Source organism: Schistocerca cancellata, chromosome 3, assembly GCF_023864275.1.
Source record: "Schistocerca cancellata isolate TAMUIC-IGC-003103 chromosome 3, iqSchCanc2.1, whole genome shotgun sequence".
NCBI classification, from domain to species: domain Eukaryota; kingdom Metazoa; phylum Arthropoda; class Insecta; order Orthoptera; family Acrididae; genus Schistocerca; species Schistocerca cancellata.
In genome coordinates, this window is record NC_064628.1 from 431,231,385 (window position 1) to 431,248,434 (window position 17,050).

The following is a 17,050-nucleotide window of genomic DNA, read 5'->3' on the forward strand; positions in this document are numbered from 1 at the left end:
CCACGTGTTGAAAATACTCTCCACAGCACTCCTCGAACACCCTAAAAGCCATTCAGTTTGCGAAAATGCTGGTGCCGAGCCTCCGGGTCATCACAATCTGCCCTTGGTCAAACTCAGCCTTCCCCATTCTACACGCGGACCGCACGCTCATTGATACTACATGCACCGTGCATGCGTCTGACTATATGGGGCGTGAACAGCGTCGGATGTTGAGTGATGATTGTGTAGGACGCGTCAGATACTACACACTCTTTTGAGACAGTCTTATCAACAGTTTACAGAGTTTTCAAAGGGACATCATAGCCTCCATTTCACTGTGTAGTACAACCGTGTAGTATCCACATTTGTGAGGCATTGAGATGCGACAGTGGCCCAATTTTGGTCTGCATGGGAACATGAGGGCAGGCATAGTCATCATCGAAGGTTCCAGCTGACCACATCTAACCACCAAAAGGGAGGATCACCATACTGTGCACCAAGCACTACGCAACCCTATCAAATCTGCACCTGTCATCCGAGAGTAACTAATGCACTCCCTCCAAAATTCTCTGACATCTTGCACCATTTATCGGAGACTAGAAGCAATTGCACTGGGCAAATACCGCTCCATCCATAGACTAGGGTTAGCGTTTGGAGTGGCGCTATGACCAGGAAGGGTGGACCGCTGATGAAGTGCTTCACATTGTGATCAGAGATATATCGTGACTCTGCAATGTGCAGGGTGACCATCGGCAGTGGGTATGACGGCAATCGGGATGAAGTTACACTCTTCCAGTCTTTTGGAGACGTACAATGACGTTAATGTTGACATTATGGTGTAGGGAGCCATCGTGTATGCCTTCGGGTCACGGCTGGTAGTGATTAAGGGAACTCTGATCACTGATGGCACAACGGGTCTCTCACAGCTAACCTTTTTCCTCATCTGTTACTTCTCATGCGACAATTCTGTGGTTCCATTTTTCACCAGGACTCCCTATCAGCAAGACTACGAGATCTGCTCTTGATAGAGCATGTGTGGGACCAGTTTGGACGTCAACTCTGTCACGGTGCCAGTGTACGGCGTATCAAGGAGCAGTTACAACATTGGTGAGCCAGATTGCCTCAGGAATGGATATAACGGCTTTATGACGCTCTTCCCAATCGAACATGTGAACGCATCCAGGCTAGGGAGGGTGCAACATCACACTGATAAGTGTGCTCATACTGCCAAGTAAATTGTAACCACTATAACTTCACATACCCTTTCAACCGGTGAAATTTATTTTCTCACCCTCCTCCCCTTCTAGGTGCTTCACATACATTTTTTGTCAGGCAGTGGATATTGTTAACCACTGTGTGCTTTTTAAACGTTTTGTCTGTAGAGCGGGAAGCCCATGCCGCTGACATTCTCCACCACCCCCCCCCCCCCCGCCCTTACAAAGCGAGGGGTGAAACAACAATAAAGTGGAAAACAATGAATCCTTGCAGGTAGTCAGGAGGAAATGTTACTTGCAAAACACCAACTAACATTGTTGTCTCAACACAGACCACGCCGCCAACAGAGAGCAGTCCCCCCTCCAGTGACAGGTGTACGAGGTGCATTCAAGTTCTAAGGCCTCCGATTTTTTTTCTCCGGACTGGAAAGAGATAGAAACATGCGCATTGTTTTAAAATGAGGCCTCGTTCATTGTCACTACGTCCCAGAGATGGCAGCACCGTATGGCAGATGGAATCTTACCGCCAGCGGCGAGAATGAGAACTGTTTTAAATACTTAAAATGGCGACGTTTTCCTTACTTGAACAGCGTGCAATCATTCGTTTTCTGAATTTGCGTGGTGTGAAACCAAATGAAATTCATCGACAGTTGAAGGAGACATGTGGTAATGGAGTTATGGATGTATCGAAAGTGCGTTTGTGTGTGCGACAGTTTAATGAAGGCAGAACATCATGTGACAACAAACCGAAACAACCTCTGGCTCGCACAAGCCGGTCTGACGACATGATCGAGAAAGTGGAGAGAATTGTTTTGGGGGATCGCCGAATGACTGTTGAACAGATCGCCTCCAGAGTTGGCATTTCTGTGGGTTCTGTGCACGCAATCCTGCATGACGACCTGAAAATGCGAAAAGTGTCATCCAGGTGGGTGCCACGAATGCTGACGGACGACCACATGGCTGCCCGTGTGGCATGTTGCCAAGCAATGTTGACGCGCAACGACAGCATGAATGGGACTTTCTTTTCGTCGCTTGTGACAATGGATGAGACGTGGATGCCATTTTTCAATCCAGAAACAAAGCGCCAGTCAGCTCAATGGAAACACACAGATTCACCGCCACCAAAAAAATTTCGGGTAACGCCAGTGCTGAAAAAATGATGGTGTCCATGTTCTGGGACAGCGAGGGCGTAATCCTTACCCATTGCGTTCCAAAGGGCACTACGGTAACAGGTGCATCCTACGAAAATATTTTGAAGAATCAATTCATTCCTGCACTGCAACAAAAACGCCCGGGAAGGGCTGCGCGTGTGCTGTTTCACCAAGACAACGCACCCGCACATCGAGCTAACGTTACGCAACAGTTTCTTCGTGATAACAACTTTGAAGTGATTCCTCATGCTCCCTACTCACCTGACCTGGCTCCTAGTGACTTTTGGCTTTTTCAAACAATGAAAGACACTCTCCGTGGCCGCACATTCACCAGCCGTGCTGCTATTGCCTCAGCGATTTTCCAGTGGTCAAAACAGACTCCTAAAGAAGCGTTCGCAGCTGCAATGGAATCATGGCGTCAGCGTTGTGAAAAATGTGTACGTCTGCAGGGCGATTACGTCGAGAAGTAACGCCAGTTTCATCGATTTCGGGTGAGTAGTTAATTAGAAAAAAAATCGGAGGCCTTAGAACTTGAATGCACCTCGTATGTGTGGATACAGATCCGGCACCCGACGGACGAGACGCAGTGCCTGATGTGCCCGCTGGGCACGACCCCGGACACTGCCCGCGCGCGCTGCCGCGACATCCCCGAGGTGTTCCTGCGCGCCAGCAGCGGCTGGGCCATCGGCGCCATGTCGCTGTCCGCCACGGGCGTCCTCGTCACGCTCTTCGTCGCCGGCGTCTTCGCCCGCCACAACGACACGCCCGTCGTGCGCGCCTCGGGCCGCGAGCTCAGCTACGTCCTGCTCACAGGTGCGTGCCGGCGCTGGCTCTCATTATTACCAGCTACCTGCGGCACGCAGGGTGTCTCTCGTAAGAGTCGTCAGGTGCGTCGGCACCTGTATTTGATTTCATGCCATTTCGTCGAAAACTGTTATTTTGAGACAATGGCTATGATGATTCTTTCAAAAAAGAAGCCAGGAACCAGCCACTATTGATAAAGCTATTAATTTGCACAAATAGCGTCGTAACTGGTTTCGAATCGACACGTTCATCTTCAAGCGGCTCTCCACGTCAAGATGCACATTTATTGAAGTTTACATAAGTTTTTTCAACTTTGCTTCCCACTGTGCCCGACACTAAAAAACGATGTTACAAAGTGAGGCGTAGCGCCTTCGCATCGCTCCTATCACTTGTTAGGACGATATCGTTATAGGCATGAGTCATCGACAGATGTCACCAGCTGACATGGACCTGAGTTACAGAGCTGCACGTAATTGTACTAGTAGGCGGCAGAGGTCAGCAGTTGACGGACAATGCTAACAGTCGTAGTCAAAACACTGTTGTAAAGTTATGTTTGATTAATATTTAATGTATTTTCATAATTATAATTGTTTTATATGTGTAGTAATTAGCAGTGTGAGTGTTGTATGAGTGAAAAAGAACAGAAGTAAATGAAAATTGTTTTGTTAATTCACGAAGTACCAGTTAAACTATACAGCGGATTTACTATAATTAAGTGTGCAATCAGTTTATGGTACTAATAAATCGTGAAATAAATCGTGAGTAGAACTCAAATTAATCGGTAATTTCAGAAGGAGTAATTTTATATTTGATATTTTTCTAAATTTAGCAATTGCCATAGAAAGGTTTTACTATGATTGGTCATTGAAGTAAAGCGCGGGTTAGCGCGGGATAATACTGCAACCTGATTTGCTGTTTGCGATATCAGCCAATCAGAAAAATGCAGGCTCGCGCCAATCTATGCTGGGAACAAAGCCTTTGGTGTAATCTAGGGGAGTCAGGGCTGAGGGTTCGAACTAGTAACATCTCATTGAAAGCAGCTCCGACGAAAGTACTGTAAAATCGAGGAAAAATGCTAATTACGAGTTCACGAAGTAGTACAAAGTGTATTTAAGTGTACGGTATAGTGGAAGTCGTGTGGAATTTCGGACGGAATATCAAGATTATTGCTTTTGACTGTTAGTTAAAACCGCTTGGCGTGTTGTGCGATCTAAGACTGGAACAGGTATTACGTGTAGAGCAAGTGCACAACATTTGAGCGAGCATTTTCATAATTAAACGATCCGGTGAACTCTATTAACTTCGGTAACGGGTGTAAATACCATAAACTGGCTATGTGTGTGATTGTGCTGTGCGTGTGAACTTTACATTGTGTTGCCACTTAGTACGGACTTCGCAGTATTAACTGTGATCTTTATCGTAAAAATACACCTGAAAATTTACATTTCCAAGTTAAAACTTTCATTTCAGTAGCTAGCCACATCCCGTTTACCGGAAAATTCTATGTATGTTGCGACCTGCAGTAGACAGTAGTGGTCTAGTATTTTCTACTACAGCTTTTAGCTAGACAAATGAACATTGCTGGACACTGGCAGTGCGGTAAGAAAGTAACATCCTGAGCCGCAAAAGGACCTATTTAATGGTAACTACATGAAATGTATTCGCAGGTTAGAATACGAACAACCATCAGTTGTATAAGAGAATTATGACAGTAAACATTTGTGCCAGACTGGGATTCGAACCTTCTCGCTTTACGCGAACGGTCTCCTTAACCGCTGTGGCCACAGGTGCACGACTCACGGCCAAACACGAATTTCCATCTGTCGCACCGAGCGGGGTGGCGCAGTGGTTAGTGCACTGGACTCGCATTCGGGAGGACGAAGGTTCAAACCCGCGTCCGGCCATCCCGATTTATGTTTTCCGTGATTTCCCTAAATCGTTTAAGGCAAATGCCGGGATGGTTCCTTGGGGAAAGGACACGGCTGTTTTCCTTCTTTGTCTTCGGTTGGACGCCGTTGTGATGGTAAGAGTTTGTTAACTAGAAGTGATTTGTGGCTTTTGAGGGCACAGCTCGAACATTATTTATCAGGGGATGCAATATTTGATCTGTCCACACATTCCAGTTAACCTGAAAAAAAAACAGGTGAAGAGTTGTGTAGCGTTTAAATGCACAAATAAATTCGATAAAAGGTTCAATATTATTTTTCAAAGGTTCGTCGATGTTTTTAGATGTTTCATATGCTAATGCACTTCCATAATAAATATGTCTAGAACGTGTTAATACAATGAACGTGCCTTTAATTGCAGCTTTCCTGTTTCAAAACCAGAGCTTTTAGAAAAATGGGTAAATGCTGTTAGAAGACAAGGTTTCCGACTGACAGAAAACCACTTCGATTGGGAACATTTCGGGATTGGTTGTCTCCTTCTGAAGTGTATAAATTGCAGAAGGCTGAAACATGGTGCTGTTTCATCTGTCTTTCCTTTTCTGAACCATATACAGCAGAAAGTGAAATATATTTGTAAATAATAGGGCCTATTTTATTTGAGCTATAGAACTTTAAAGAAATTAATGTGTAAGCAGGAGGAGAGCACGTTAACCACCACAATATCCGCTCTTCAATTTCTTCACTATTCACCACAGAACACTTACGGGATCATTGGGCCTTGTGTGTGTGTGTGTGTGTGTGTGTGTGTGTGTGTGTGTGTGTGTAAGGAGGGGTTGGTTGGTTGGTTTGGGGAAGGAGACCAGACAGCGTGGTCATCGGTCTCATCGGATTAGGGAAGGATGGGGAAGGAAGTCGGCCGTGCCCTTTCATAGGAACCATCCCGGCATTTGCCTGGAGTGATTTAGGGAAATCACGGAAAACCTAAATCAGGATGGCCGGACGCGGGATTGAACCGTCGTCCTTCCGAATGCGAGTCCAGTGTCTTACCACTGCGCCACCTCGCTCGGTGTGTAAGGAGGGGGGTCGAGTGTTATATGCAGTGTGGCTACACAAAAATCAAAGAAGTTCACATATGTTCTAAGGTATTTCGTGGATACAAGCTTACAATATTTAAAGAAATTTAACACGGGATTTCCGACGTGAGTCAAATATATAATCACAACAATCGATATTAAAGATTTGTTTACACTGTATTCGAAGTACAATTACGTTTACACTATATAGCAGTTCCGAGCTTGTACTCCATCCCTAATGATTTCGTTGTCCCCGGAACGTTAAACATTAATCTCATCCTGCTCCTCCTCCACATATACTCGTTCCTGCGTCACAGCCTGTACTCGTACACGCATTATGTGATCCCCGTACAGGGGAGGAAATTCCAGTTCAAAGTCGCGTCTTGGTATTGGCGGATAGAAACGATATTGCAGTGCCTGTGTTGTTAAGAAGAACGACGCTCAGGCACTGCTATATAGTGTAAACGTAACTATCCTTCGGATACGATGTAAACAAATCTTTAATATACACTCCTGGAAATTGAAATAAGAACACCGTGAATTCATTGTCCCAGGAAGGGGAAACTTTATTGACACATTCCTGGGGTCAGATACATCACATGATCACACTGACAGAACCACAGGCACATAGACACAGGCAACAGAGCATGCACAATGTCGGCACTAGTACAGTGTATATCCACCTTTCGCAGCAATGCAGGCTGCTATTCTCCCATGGAGACGATCGTAGAGATGCTGGATGTAGTCCTGTGGAACGGCTTGCCATGCCATTTCCACCTGGCGCCTCAGTTGGACCAGCGTTCGTGCTGGACGTGCAGACCGCGTGAGACGACGCTTCATCCAGTCCCAAACATGCTCAATGGGGGACAGATCCGGAGATCTTGCTGGCCAGGGTAGTTGACTTACACCTTCTAGAGCACGTTGGGTGGCACGGGAAACATGCGGACGTGCATTGTCCTGTTGGAACAGCAAGTTCCCTTGCCGGTCTAGGAATGGTAGAACGATGGGTTCGATGACGGTTTGGATGTACCGTGCACTATTCAGTGTCCCCTCGACGATCACCAGTGGTGTACGGCCAGTGTAGGAGATCGCTCCCCACACCATGATGCCGGGTGTTGGCCCTGTGTGCCTCGGTCGTATGCAGTCCTGATTGTGGCGCTCACCTGCACGGCGCCAAACACGCATACGACCATCATTGGCACCAAGGCAGAAGCGACTCTCATCGCTGAAGACGACACGTCTCCATTCGTCCCTCCATTCACGCCTGTCGCGACACCACTGGAGGCGGGCTGCACGATGTTGGGGCGTGATCGGAAGACGGCCTAACGGTGTGCGGGACCGTAGCCCAGCTTCATGGAGACGGTTGCGAATGGTCCTCGCCGATACCCCAGGAGCAACAGTGTCCCTAATTTGCTGGGAAGTGACGGTGCGGTCCCCTACGGCACTGTGTAGGATCCTACGGTTTTGGCGTGCATTCGTGCGTCGCTGCGGTCCGGTCCCAGGTCGACGGGCACGTGCACCTTCCGCCGACCACTGGCGACAACATCGATGTACTGTGGAGACCTCACGCCCCACGTGTTGAGCAATTCGGCGGTACGTCCACCCGGCCTCCCGCGTGCCCACTATACGCCCTCGCTCAAAGTCCGTCAACTGCACATACGGTTCACGTCCACACTGTCGCGGCATGCTACCAGTGTTAAAGACTGCGATGGAGCTCCGTATGCCACGGCAAACTGGCTGACACTGACGGCGGCGGTGCACAAATGCTGCGCAGCTAGCGCCATTCGACGCCCAACACCGCGGTTCCTGGTGTGTCCGCTGTGCCGTGCGTGTGATCATTGCTTGTACAGTAGAGTTGGGCAGCACGATTCTTTTTCCCGATTCGATTCCTACGATTCAGTCTCACATTGCGAATCGATTCCTACGATTCGTTCACGATTCTTTCACGATTCATTCTAGTCTGCGATGGCACGATTCTTACGGAATGCAAAAAGTTCTATATCTTACTCACAGATGGCAGGACATGTCTGAAACTGTCAATGGGGTTAGAATCGAACTGTGTCATGATAAGATATGCCAGAAATAGTTTATTTATGAGTAAACATGCAAATGACGTTACAAGTGTGATTCTCGATTTATACGTCACATTTGATTTGATTGCATCTATTGTTTTATTTCAGTATGCCAGGAAAGAGGAGTCGATTTGTGTGAAAGGTGGTGCAAAATTACGTGGTATGCCAGAGTGGTTGTGTGGCTTGAACATATCTAACTACGGACGTCTGTTTTATATTAACAAAATCTAGCAGTGAGGGAGACTTGATTTGGCTCATATCATCCTATGTTTTTCTGTGCTAAGATGTCTTTCCAAGTCCACAACATTCTTGCAATTCATAACGCAGCTAAAGCAAATTTAGCTTAACTTTCATTTCTTCTACATACGAAGCATAGGTATTTTGCTTTTAATTTGTCTGAGAACTTGCCGCTGGCACTACTATTTACATGAGAAGATGACACTGCCAAGTGTCAGCTTGGTTTTCACGAGTAATATTACGGCCCACGAACTTCGTTTGTTCGTTTCGAGCTTCCTTTGTTGACACGCATCGTCCACTTAACTGCCATCTGGCGGCCGTAATCATTCGGCACGACTCGGCATGATTCGGAAGTTGCCTTCGAAGCATAGCGTACTGAGAATCGATGAATCGTTGGAACTTGGAATCGTCACGACTCGGAAACACACAATCGTTCTTACGATTCTTTTGAACGACGATTCGTCAGTATCACGATTCGATTCTTACGATTCTTTATTTAGAGTCGTTCAAATGAACGACTCATTCACGAGTCGCCACAACTCTATTGTACAGCCCTCTCGCAGTGTCCGGAGCAAGTATGGTTACCGGTGTCAATGTGTTCTTTTTTCCATTTCCAGGAGTGTAGATTATTGTGATTATATCTGACTGACGTCGGAAATCCCGCGTCAAACTTCTTCAAATATTGTAAGCTTGTATCCACGAAATACCTTAGAATATATGTGCACTTCTTTGATTTTTGTGTAACCACATTCCATGTAGCACCCCCTCCCCCCCCTCCTTACCTTACACACACATGTAAACACACACGCACACACACACACACACACACACACACACACACACACACACATTCACAAGGTCCAATGATCCCGTAAGTGTTCTGTGGTGAATAGTGAAGAAATTGAAGAGCGGATATTGTGGTGGTTAACGTGCTCTCCTCCTGCTTACACATTAATGTCTTTAAAGTTCTATAGCTCAAATAAGATAGGCCCTATTATTTACAAATATATTTCACTTTCTGCTGTATATGGTTCAGAAAAGGAAAGACAGATGAAACAGCACCATGTTTCAGCCTTCTGCAGTTTATACACTTCAGAAGGAGACAACCAATTCCGAAATGTTCCCAATCGAAGTGGTTTTCTGTCATTCGGAAACCTTGTCTTCTAACAGCATTTACCCATTTTTCTAAAAGCTCTGGTTTTGAAACAGGAAAGCTGCAATTAAAGGCACGTTCATTGTATTAACACGTTCTAGACATAATTATTATGGAAGTGCATTAGCATATGAAACATCTAAAAACATCGACGAACCTTTGAAAAATAATATTGAACCTTTTATCGAATTTATTTGTGCAATTAAGCGCTGCACAACTCTTCACCTGGTTTTTTTTTTTTCAGGTTAACTGGAATGTGTGGACAGTACAACTACCACTATCAAATGTTGCATCCCCTGATAAATAATGTTCGAGCTGTGTCCTCAAAAGCCACAAATCACTTCTAGTTAACAAACTCTTACCACCTCAACGGCGTCCTACCGAAGGTTCAAAATATCCCGCAATTGCGAGCCCTCGGGAAGAATAGAAAGTTTTACAAGGACTTTGCACACAGCAAAAAGTTTTCACCAAATGTGAAAATGGGAAAATGTGCACAAAGATGGTGATATTACAATCACAATAAGTGCCAAAAAAATTCTCTCTCAGAGAGATTACAATATATACATTGATTTGACAGTAGAAAATTTACAAAGAATAAAGCTTATATTATATGCATTTCAAAATCTATGATCATTATTTACAAACAAAGTTAACAAATGCAGCACCCAGTTTGCTGGTAAATGTTACTTAAACGATATTAGGTAAATATTATTATGTAAATATTTAGTATACACAGGAAATAAAATAAATGGCGAGAAACAAATAAATATTACGACAGTAGAAATTACATTAACGTATGATGCCAAATTGAAAGGTTAACTTATCTAAATTTTCTAATGTGAGGTCATTGTATATATTATAATATCTCTGAGAGAATTCTTTGGTACTGTTGTACCTATGATATCGCCATCACTTTCTGGTGTGTGTGTGTGTGGTGTGTGTGTGTGTGTGTGTGTGTGTGTGCGCGCGCGCGCGCGCGCATTACTTTACGCAACGCGGTTATACGCAAATCGAACAAGCACCGCTTACATTTTAAAGTATTTCGTGGATATAAGCCAACTACAATCGAACAAAATGACTTGAGATTTTCGATGCGAGTAAAATATAACCACAGGACCCCAGTGATGAAGATTAGTTTACACTGTGTTCGAGCGTTATGAAAGATAGTTATGTTTCAACATGTCGTTTCTAACATCATTTTTTTATGTAGGCCACCGCAGTCTCAAGAATCCTTCACCGCGAAGGGGAATAAAAAGCCAAAAACTTATTTAAACTTTAACACATGTGCGTCTTGACGTGAACAGAATTTAGAAGATGAACTTGAGCTTTTCGTGCAAATAAACAGCGTTATCAATAGTGGCTGGTTGCTGTTTTCTTCTTTGAAAGAATCAGTTTATATTTTCAATTTTGTTTTAGCAATGTATATGTGGAGTCGGCCCAAACATATACAACAATATGTTTCATTCGACGCTCGTTGTCATCGGAAAGCGACGGTTCCATTTCCGTTACATACTAAATTATTTATAAAGGGGACTTTTACGTGCCCTTTCAGTAGATCGGTCCCACATTAGTCGAGTGCGATATTCGTTCAATCGACGTGTATCAACAGGTACAGTAAAAAACAGTACTCCAGCAGTGGCTGAGTAGCACTACCGAACGGCAATGACAGTCACAGCGGGTCAAGGCAGTACTCGAGTCGCTGCTTTAGTGATTCTCTGTGTTTTACTTGTTATTACAGATACATATCGCGATACACTAATTTTGGACCTCTGTGTCGAATGGGCTCATAACATTCCGCTTTAAAAATCGTTTTGTCTGTAACAGGAAACAAACCTACGTTTAAAGTTGAGACTGGCCGTCGCATGAGAGACACGACGAGCAGTACTTGTTTTGACTGACTGCAGTCACACATGCACAAACTCCATTTACAGATATCTGCCGAAACATCAGAGAAAATGCGCCTGACTACTTTCAGAAAAGACACCCAGCATACACCACTACCTGCTGGAAAGTGTCCAGACACCCCAGTGTAATGTAGAACTGATCGCTGATCACTGTATGTGACAAGTGGCGGACCTGACAGTGTGAAAGGAGGCGTGAATACTGCGTTATCAGTAGAGAAACTGTAACAGAAGAGTGGGTCGGTCAGCACAGCTCATTGAATTCGAACGTGGACTAGTCCTGCAAAAAAGAAAAGAAAGGCTTGAAAGTAATGAGAGCTATTAAGAAAAACTTAATTAGCGATATGAGGAAAAAATTAAAATATTTCACGAACAGAAGTTGCTAACAATGTAAACGAAATGTCAAAAAGTTCATCTCTTCAAGGCTTAGCTGTTTAGCGCATAAAAATATACGAGGGTTGGAACTTAAATAGTGACACTATTAATTTACAGCTCGTGCAACATAGATACGTGTTTCAAAGTTTCACTGACCTTCAGAGCAGTCACCAGCATTGTGTATAACCCGTTGCAAGCTATGTGGCAGTCGTGGGATACTCTTAGCAGTGCCAATTGCGTTGACAGTTCGAGCGGCGTGGTCTATTGCCCGACGAATTTGTAGCAGTTCTGAAGCGAATGCCGTGAAGTGTTTCCTTCAGTTTAGAAATCTTGTTGAACTCACGATGGCTTAAGTCAGGGGAGTGCAGTAGGTGGTATAGCACTTAGCAACCCCATCAGTCAAACAAATCAGTAATAGCTTGCACTGTACGTGCTTGAGCATTGTCCTGCAAAATGATGGTCAGGTCCTGCAGAAAGTGTCGGCACTTCTGTCTCTAAGCTGGTCGTAGGTTGTGTTCAAAATATGAACAGCATGGAGACAGAGGTAATGACACTTTCTGCAGGACCTGACCATCATTTTGCAGGACAATGCTCAAGCACGTACAGTGCAAAGGGTTAGTGATTTGTTTGACTGATGGGGTTGCTAAGTGCTATACCACCTACTGCACTCCCCTCACTTAAGCCCTCGTAAGTTCAACTCGATTTCTAAACTGAAGGAAACACTTCCGGCATTCGCTTCAGAACTGCTACAAATTCGTCGGGCAATAGACCGCGCCGCTCGAACTGTCAACACAACTGGCAGTGCTAAGAGTATTTACTAAGATGGTATCTGTTCTTTCGGACATGTCCGAAAGAACAGCTACCATCTTAGTAAATATATAGTTAAGGCTCATCGGCCACTTGACCATGTTCTTCTTCTGTGCGAATGCACAAACAGTGCCCGAACTCTTACGGGAATCGGCAACGTTTGTGCCCGAACTCTTACGGGAATCGGCAACGCGCCGCGAGTAATGAGTATAATGGGCGGGGGCACTACGAATGTAGTGCGGGACAATACGTTGGGAATGTGGGTTACGCGGGAGGCGTGCCAGAGATAAATCCCTGCAGTCGCGCTATTCTCTGTGTCCTCGGTGGTTCAGATGGATAGAGCGTCTGCCATGTAAGCAGGAGATCCCGCGTTCGAGTCCCGGTCGGGACACACATTTTCATCTGTCCCCGTTGACGTATGTCAATGCCTGTAAGCAGCTAAGGGTGTTCATTTTATTATAAGTGCTTAGAGTATCCTACGAGTTCCACATCATTGGTAACAGGTTATACACAATGCTGGTGACTACTCTGAAGGTCAGTGATACTTTGAAACACGTATCTATGTTTTATGAGGTGTAAATAAATATTTTCCACTATTAAACTTCCAACCCTCGTACGTTGGTTTAGAAATTGTGGAGTTCTTTCTTTCACGTTGAAAAAATTAAATAAATATCAAATTACAGCATAAGTTGAAGCTTCTCTATTTTCTGTTAACCTATAGAATCTTTCTAATAATAGAATGCCGATCTATATCTAAATATATTATAATTCATGCTTTCTGAAAAAAACTGGAGAAGCAAAAAATAAATTAAAAAACGGTCGTAATTTTTGTGAAATGACCTGTGTAAAAGTAATAAATAAAACAAGTTAGAGAAACAGTTATGTTTCTCACTTTAAGAAAAATCATTTCACAGAAACATCACAGTTTTTTTTTTTTTTTTTTTTTTTTTTTTTTTTTTTTTTTTTTTTTTAACGGCCGCCGCAGTGCTTACTGAGCTGTGTGTTTGTGTCGCCCCGCAGGCATCCTGCTGTGCTACAGCGTGACGTTCGCGCTGGTGCTGCGGCCGACGGACGTGGTGTGCGGCGTGCAGCGCTTCGGCGCGGGCTTCTGCTTCACCGTGGTGTACGCGGCGCTGCTCACCAAAACCAACCGCATCGCGCGCATCTTCCACGCGGGCAAGCGCTCGGCGCGCAGGCCCTCCTTCATCTCTCCGCGCTCGCAGCTCTGCATCTGCAGCGCGCTTGTCGGCGTGCAGGTACGCCTCTGCCGAATCCTGCCCGCCTGCTAATTGTCACAAAGCGGGAAACTGCAGGGTGGCGCGTATTGCTTCTACCAGTTCCAAAAAAACGGAAAAAATAACAAAAACATTTTAATGCAAGTAGTAATGTAGTATGTTAATGACAAACAAGTACATAAATAATTATTAAGCATCATTTAACGAAATGGCTCCGAGTGCGAGCGTGCTGGGTGGCTGCCACCGGCCATCCTATACTGCTGGCCATTAAAATTGCTACACCACGAAGATGACGTACTACAGACGCGAAATTTAACCAACAGGGAGGAGAGGCTGTGATATGCAAATGATTAGCTTTTCAGAGCATTCACACAAGGCTGGCGCCGGTGCCGACACCTACAACGTGCTGACATGAGGAAAGTTTCCAACCGATTTCTCATACACAAACAGCAGTTGACCGGCGTTGCCTGGTGAAATGTTGTTGTGATGCCTCGTGTAAGGAGGCGAAATGCGTACCACCACGTTTCCTACTTTGATAAAGGTCGGACTGTAGCCTATCGCGATTGCGGTTTATCGTATCGCAAAATTGCTGCACGCATTGGTCGAGATCCAACGACTGTTAGCAGAATATGGACTCGGTGGGTTCAGGAGGGTAATACGGAACGCCGTGCTGGATCCCAACGGCCTCGTATCACTACCAGTCTAGATGACAGGCATCTTACCCGCATGGCTGTAACAGATCGTGCAGCCACGTCGCGATCCCCGAGTCAACAGATGGGGACGTTTGCAAGACAACAAACACCTGCACGAACACTTCGACGACGTTAGTAGCAGCATGGACTATCAGCTCGGAGACAATGGCTGCGGTTACCCTTGACGCAGCATCACAGACAGGAGCGCTTGCGATGGTGTACTCAACGACGAACCTGGCTGCACGAATGGCAAAATGTCATTTTATCGGATAAAACTAGGTTCTGTTTACAGCATCATGATGGTCGCATCCGTGTTTGGAGACATCGCGGTGAACGCACATTGGAAGAGTGTATTCGTCATTGGCATACTGGCGTATCACCCGGCGTGATGGTATGAGGTGCCATTGGTTACACGTCTCGGTCACCTCTTGTTCGCATTGACGGCACTTTGAACAGTGGACGTTACATTTCAGATGTGTTACGACCCGTGGCTCTACCCTTAGTTCGATCCCTGCGAAACCCTACATTTCAGCAGGATAATGCACGACCGCATGTTGCAGGCCCTGTACGGGCCTTTCTGGATACAGAAAATGTTCGACTGCTGCCCTGCTAGCACATTCTCCAGATCTCTCACCAACTGAAAACGTCTGGTCAATGGTGGCCGAACAACTGGCTCGTCACAATACACCAGTCACTACTCATGATGAACTGTGATATCGTGCTGAACCTGCATGGGCAGCTGTACCTGTACACGCCATCCAAGCTCTGTTTGACTCATTGGCCAGGCGTATCAAGACCGTTATTACGGCCAGAGGTGGTTGTTCTGAGTACTGATTTCTCAGTATCTATGCACCCAAACTGCGTGAAAATGTAATCACATGTCAGTTCTAGTATAATATATTTGTCCAATGAATACCCGTTTATCATCTGCATTTCTTCTTGGTGTAGCAATTTTAATGGTCAGTAATGTATATCGTGATTGGACAGGACGCTCGTAGTGCAGAGCCACTGGAGCGTGTCTCACCTGGGTGTGATCCATTGGATCCACCAGATACCGCACGACTGCTATAGGCTTCCGGTGGAAACTTGCATTTCTGTTGCCATCTTTCTCATGACCAGGGGATGGTATCAGTATGCGATACTACAGTATGTAAAACTTATCAGCAGACCTTACTACACTTTGATAGTACGAGGGACATAAAATAAAGGCACATATTGATGTAGAAATGAAACAGCTTGTAGGAAGAGCTCCGTACTTTCATGACCGTAGGTTGGCATCACTGGGATGAGCTGAGAATAGCTGACATATTAAAGTGGTTGAGCCGTGTGCGGCTCGCGTTCTTGCCGTTCGTAACTTGACGTCGTGTAAAAGCGGTAGTGACGTCTCGATTCCTTCTTGTGTTAATGGTGCCACTGAGTTGCTAGTATTGTTTCTCCGCGAGTGGCAGCAGCAGCGGTTATCGATAGCCAGTACTGTGATACTATTTTTGGTGCCACGGATAGTATTCTGGGTCGTCGTGTGTGTCAGGCAGTTCGGCTGCGGACGGGTCAGCGAGGAGGTCCGCAGCGCGAGGGCAGGCCGGGACCGCTAGCGGTGTGCAGACAGTGCCGGGCCGGGGGGCTGTAGCCGGCGACCGAACCCAGGACGTTTGAAGTTGAGTGTACCCTGTCCAGTACTGAAACCTCCAATCTGAGAGACCTCACTGTTGTTTGCATGTTGCTGCTCCCAGGGTCGGTGAGATTAACCACAACAAGTGGAGCCTGTCTGGTTGGCGGAAGCATTAGCCGCCTTCTACTCCTTGATGTTTGTTTGGATTTAGTATTATTCTTGTAAGTGAAGTGCAACCAGCTGTATTTTATGCCTTGTGGCCGCCAAATGCGAACTCCTGAAAAAGCATACCCATACCAAACGAGATTAACGCTAGAGAAAAGAAAGAAAGTTGTAGTGGTGTCTGATCGGAATCCCTTTATACACACATCAAAAAAAAAGTTTTTCATCAACTCGGTTCCGAGAGTTCCGGAACCTGTACAGAAAATTGGAATAGAGATCAACATAAACAACACTTCCGCCCTTTTATTGCTCATGAAGACAACACATTGCATGTTGTACCATCATACAGCGAGACTTTCAGAGGTCGTCGTCGAAATTGCTGGACATACCCAGTAGCACGTCCTCTTGCATTGATGTATGGCTGTTTTTGTCGTGGCATACTATCCACAAGTTCATCAAGGCACTCTTGGTTCAGATTGTCCCACTCCTCAACGGCGATTCGGCGTAGATCCCTCAGAGCGCTTGGTGGGTCACGTCGTCCATAAACAGACCTTTTCAATCTATCTCAGGCAAGTTAGGTAGGACTCATGTCTGGAGGACATGCTGGCCATTCTAGTAAAGCGATGTCATTATCCTGAAGGAAATCATGCACAACATGTGCACGATGGGGCTCGAATTATCGTCCATGAAGACGAATGCC

At 45.5% G+C, this 17,050-nt stretch overlaps 1 protein-coding gene across 1 annotated transcript in view; it reads left to right on the forward strand.

The window, feature by feature from the left end:
• LOC126176735 (metabotropic glutamate receptor 4-like) overlaps positions 1–17,050 on the forward strand; it is an 848,202-nt gene that overhangs the window by 739,555 nt on the left and 91,597 nt on the right. The window contains exons 9-10 of the mRNA XM_049923904.1: positions 2,905–3,157; positions 13,673–13,908. Of these exons, the coding sequence (XP_049779861.1) occupies positions 2,905–3,157; positions 13,673–13,908 (489 nt within the window). The remainder of the gene's footprint in view (positions 1–2,904; positions 3,158–13,672; positions 13,909–17,050) is intronic.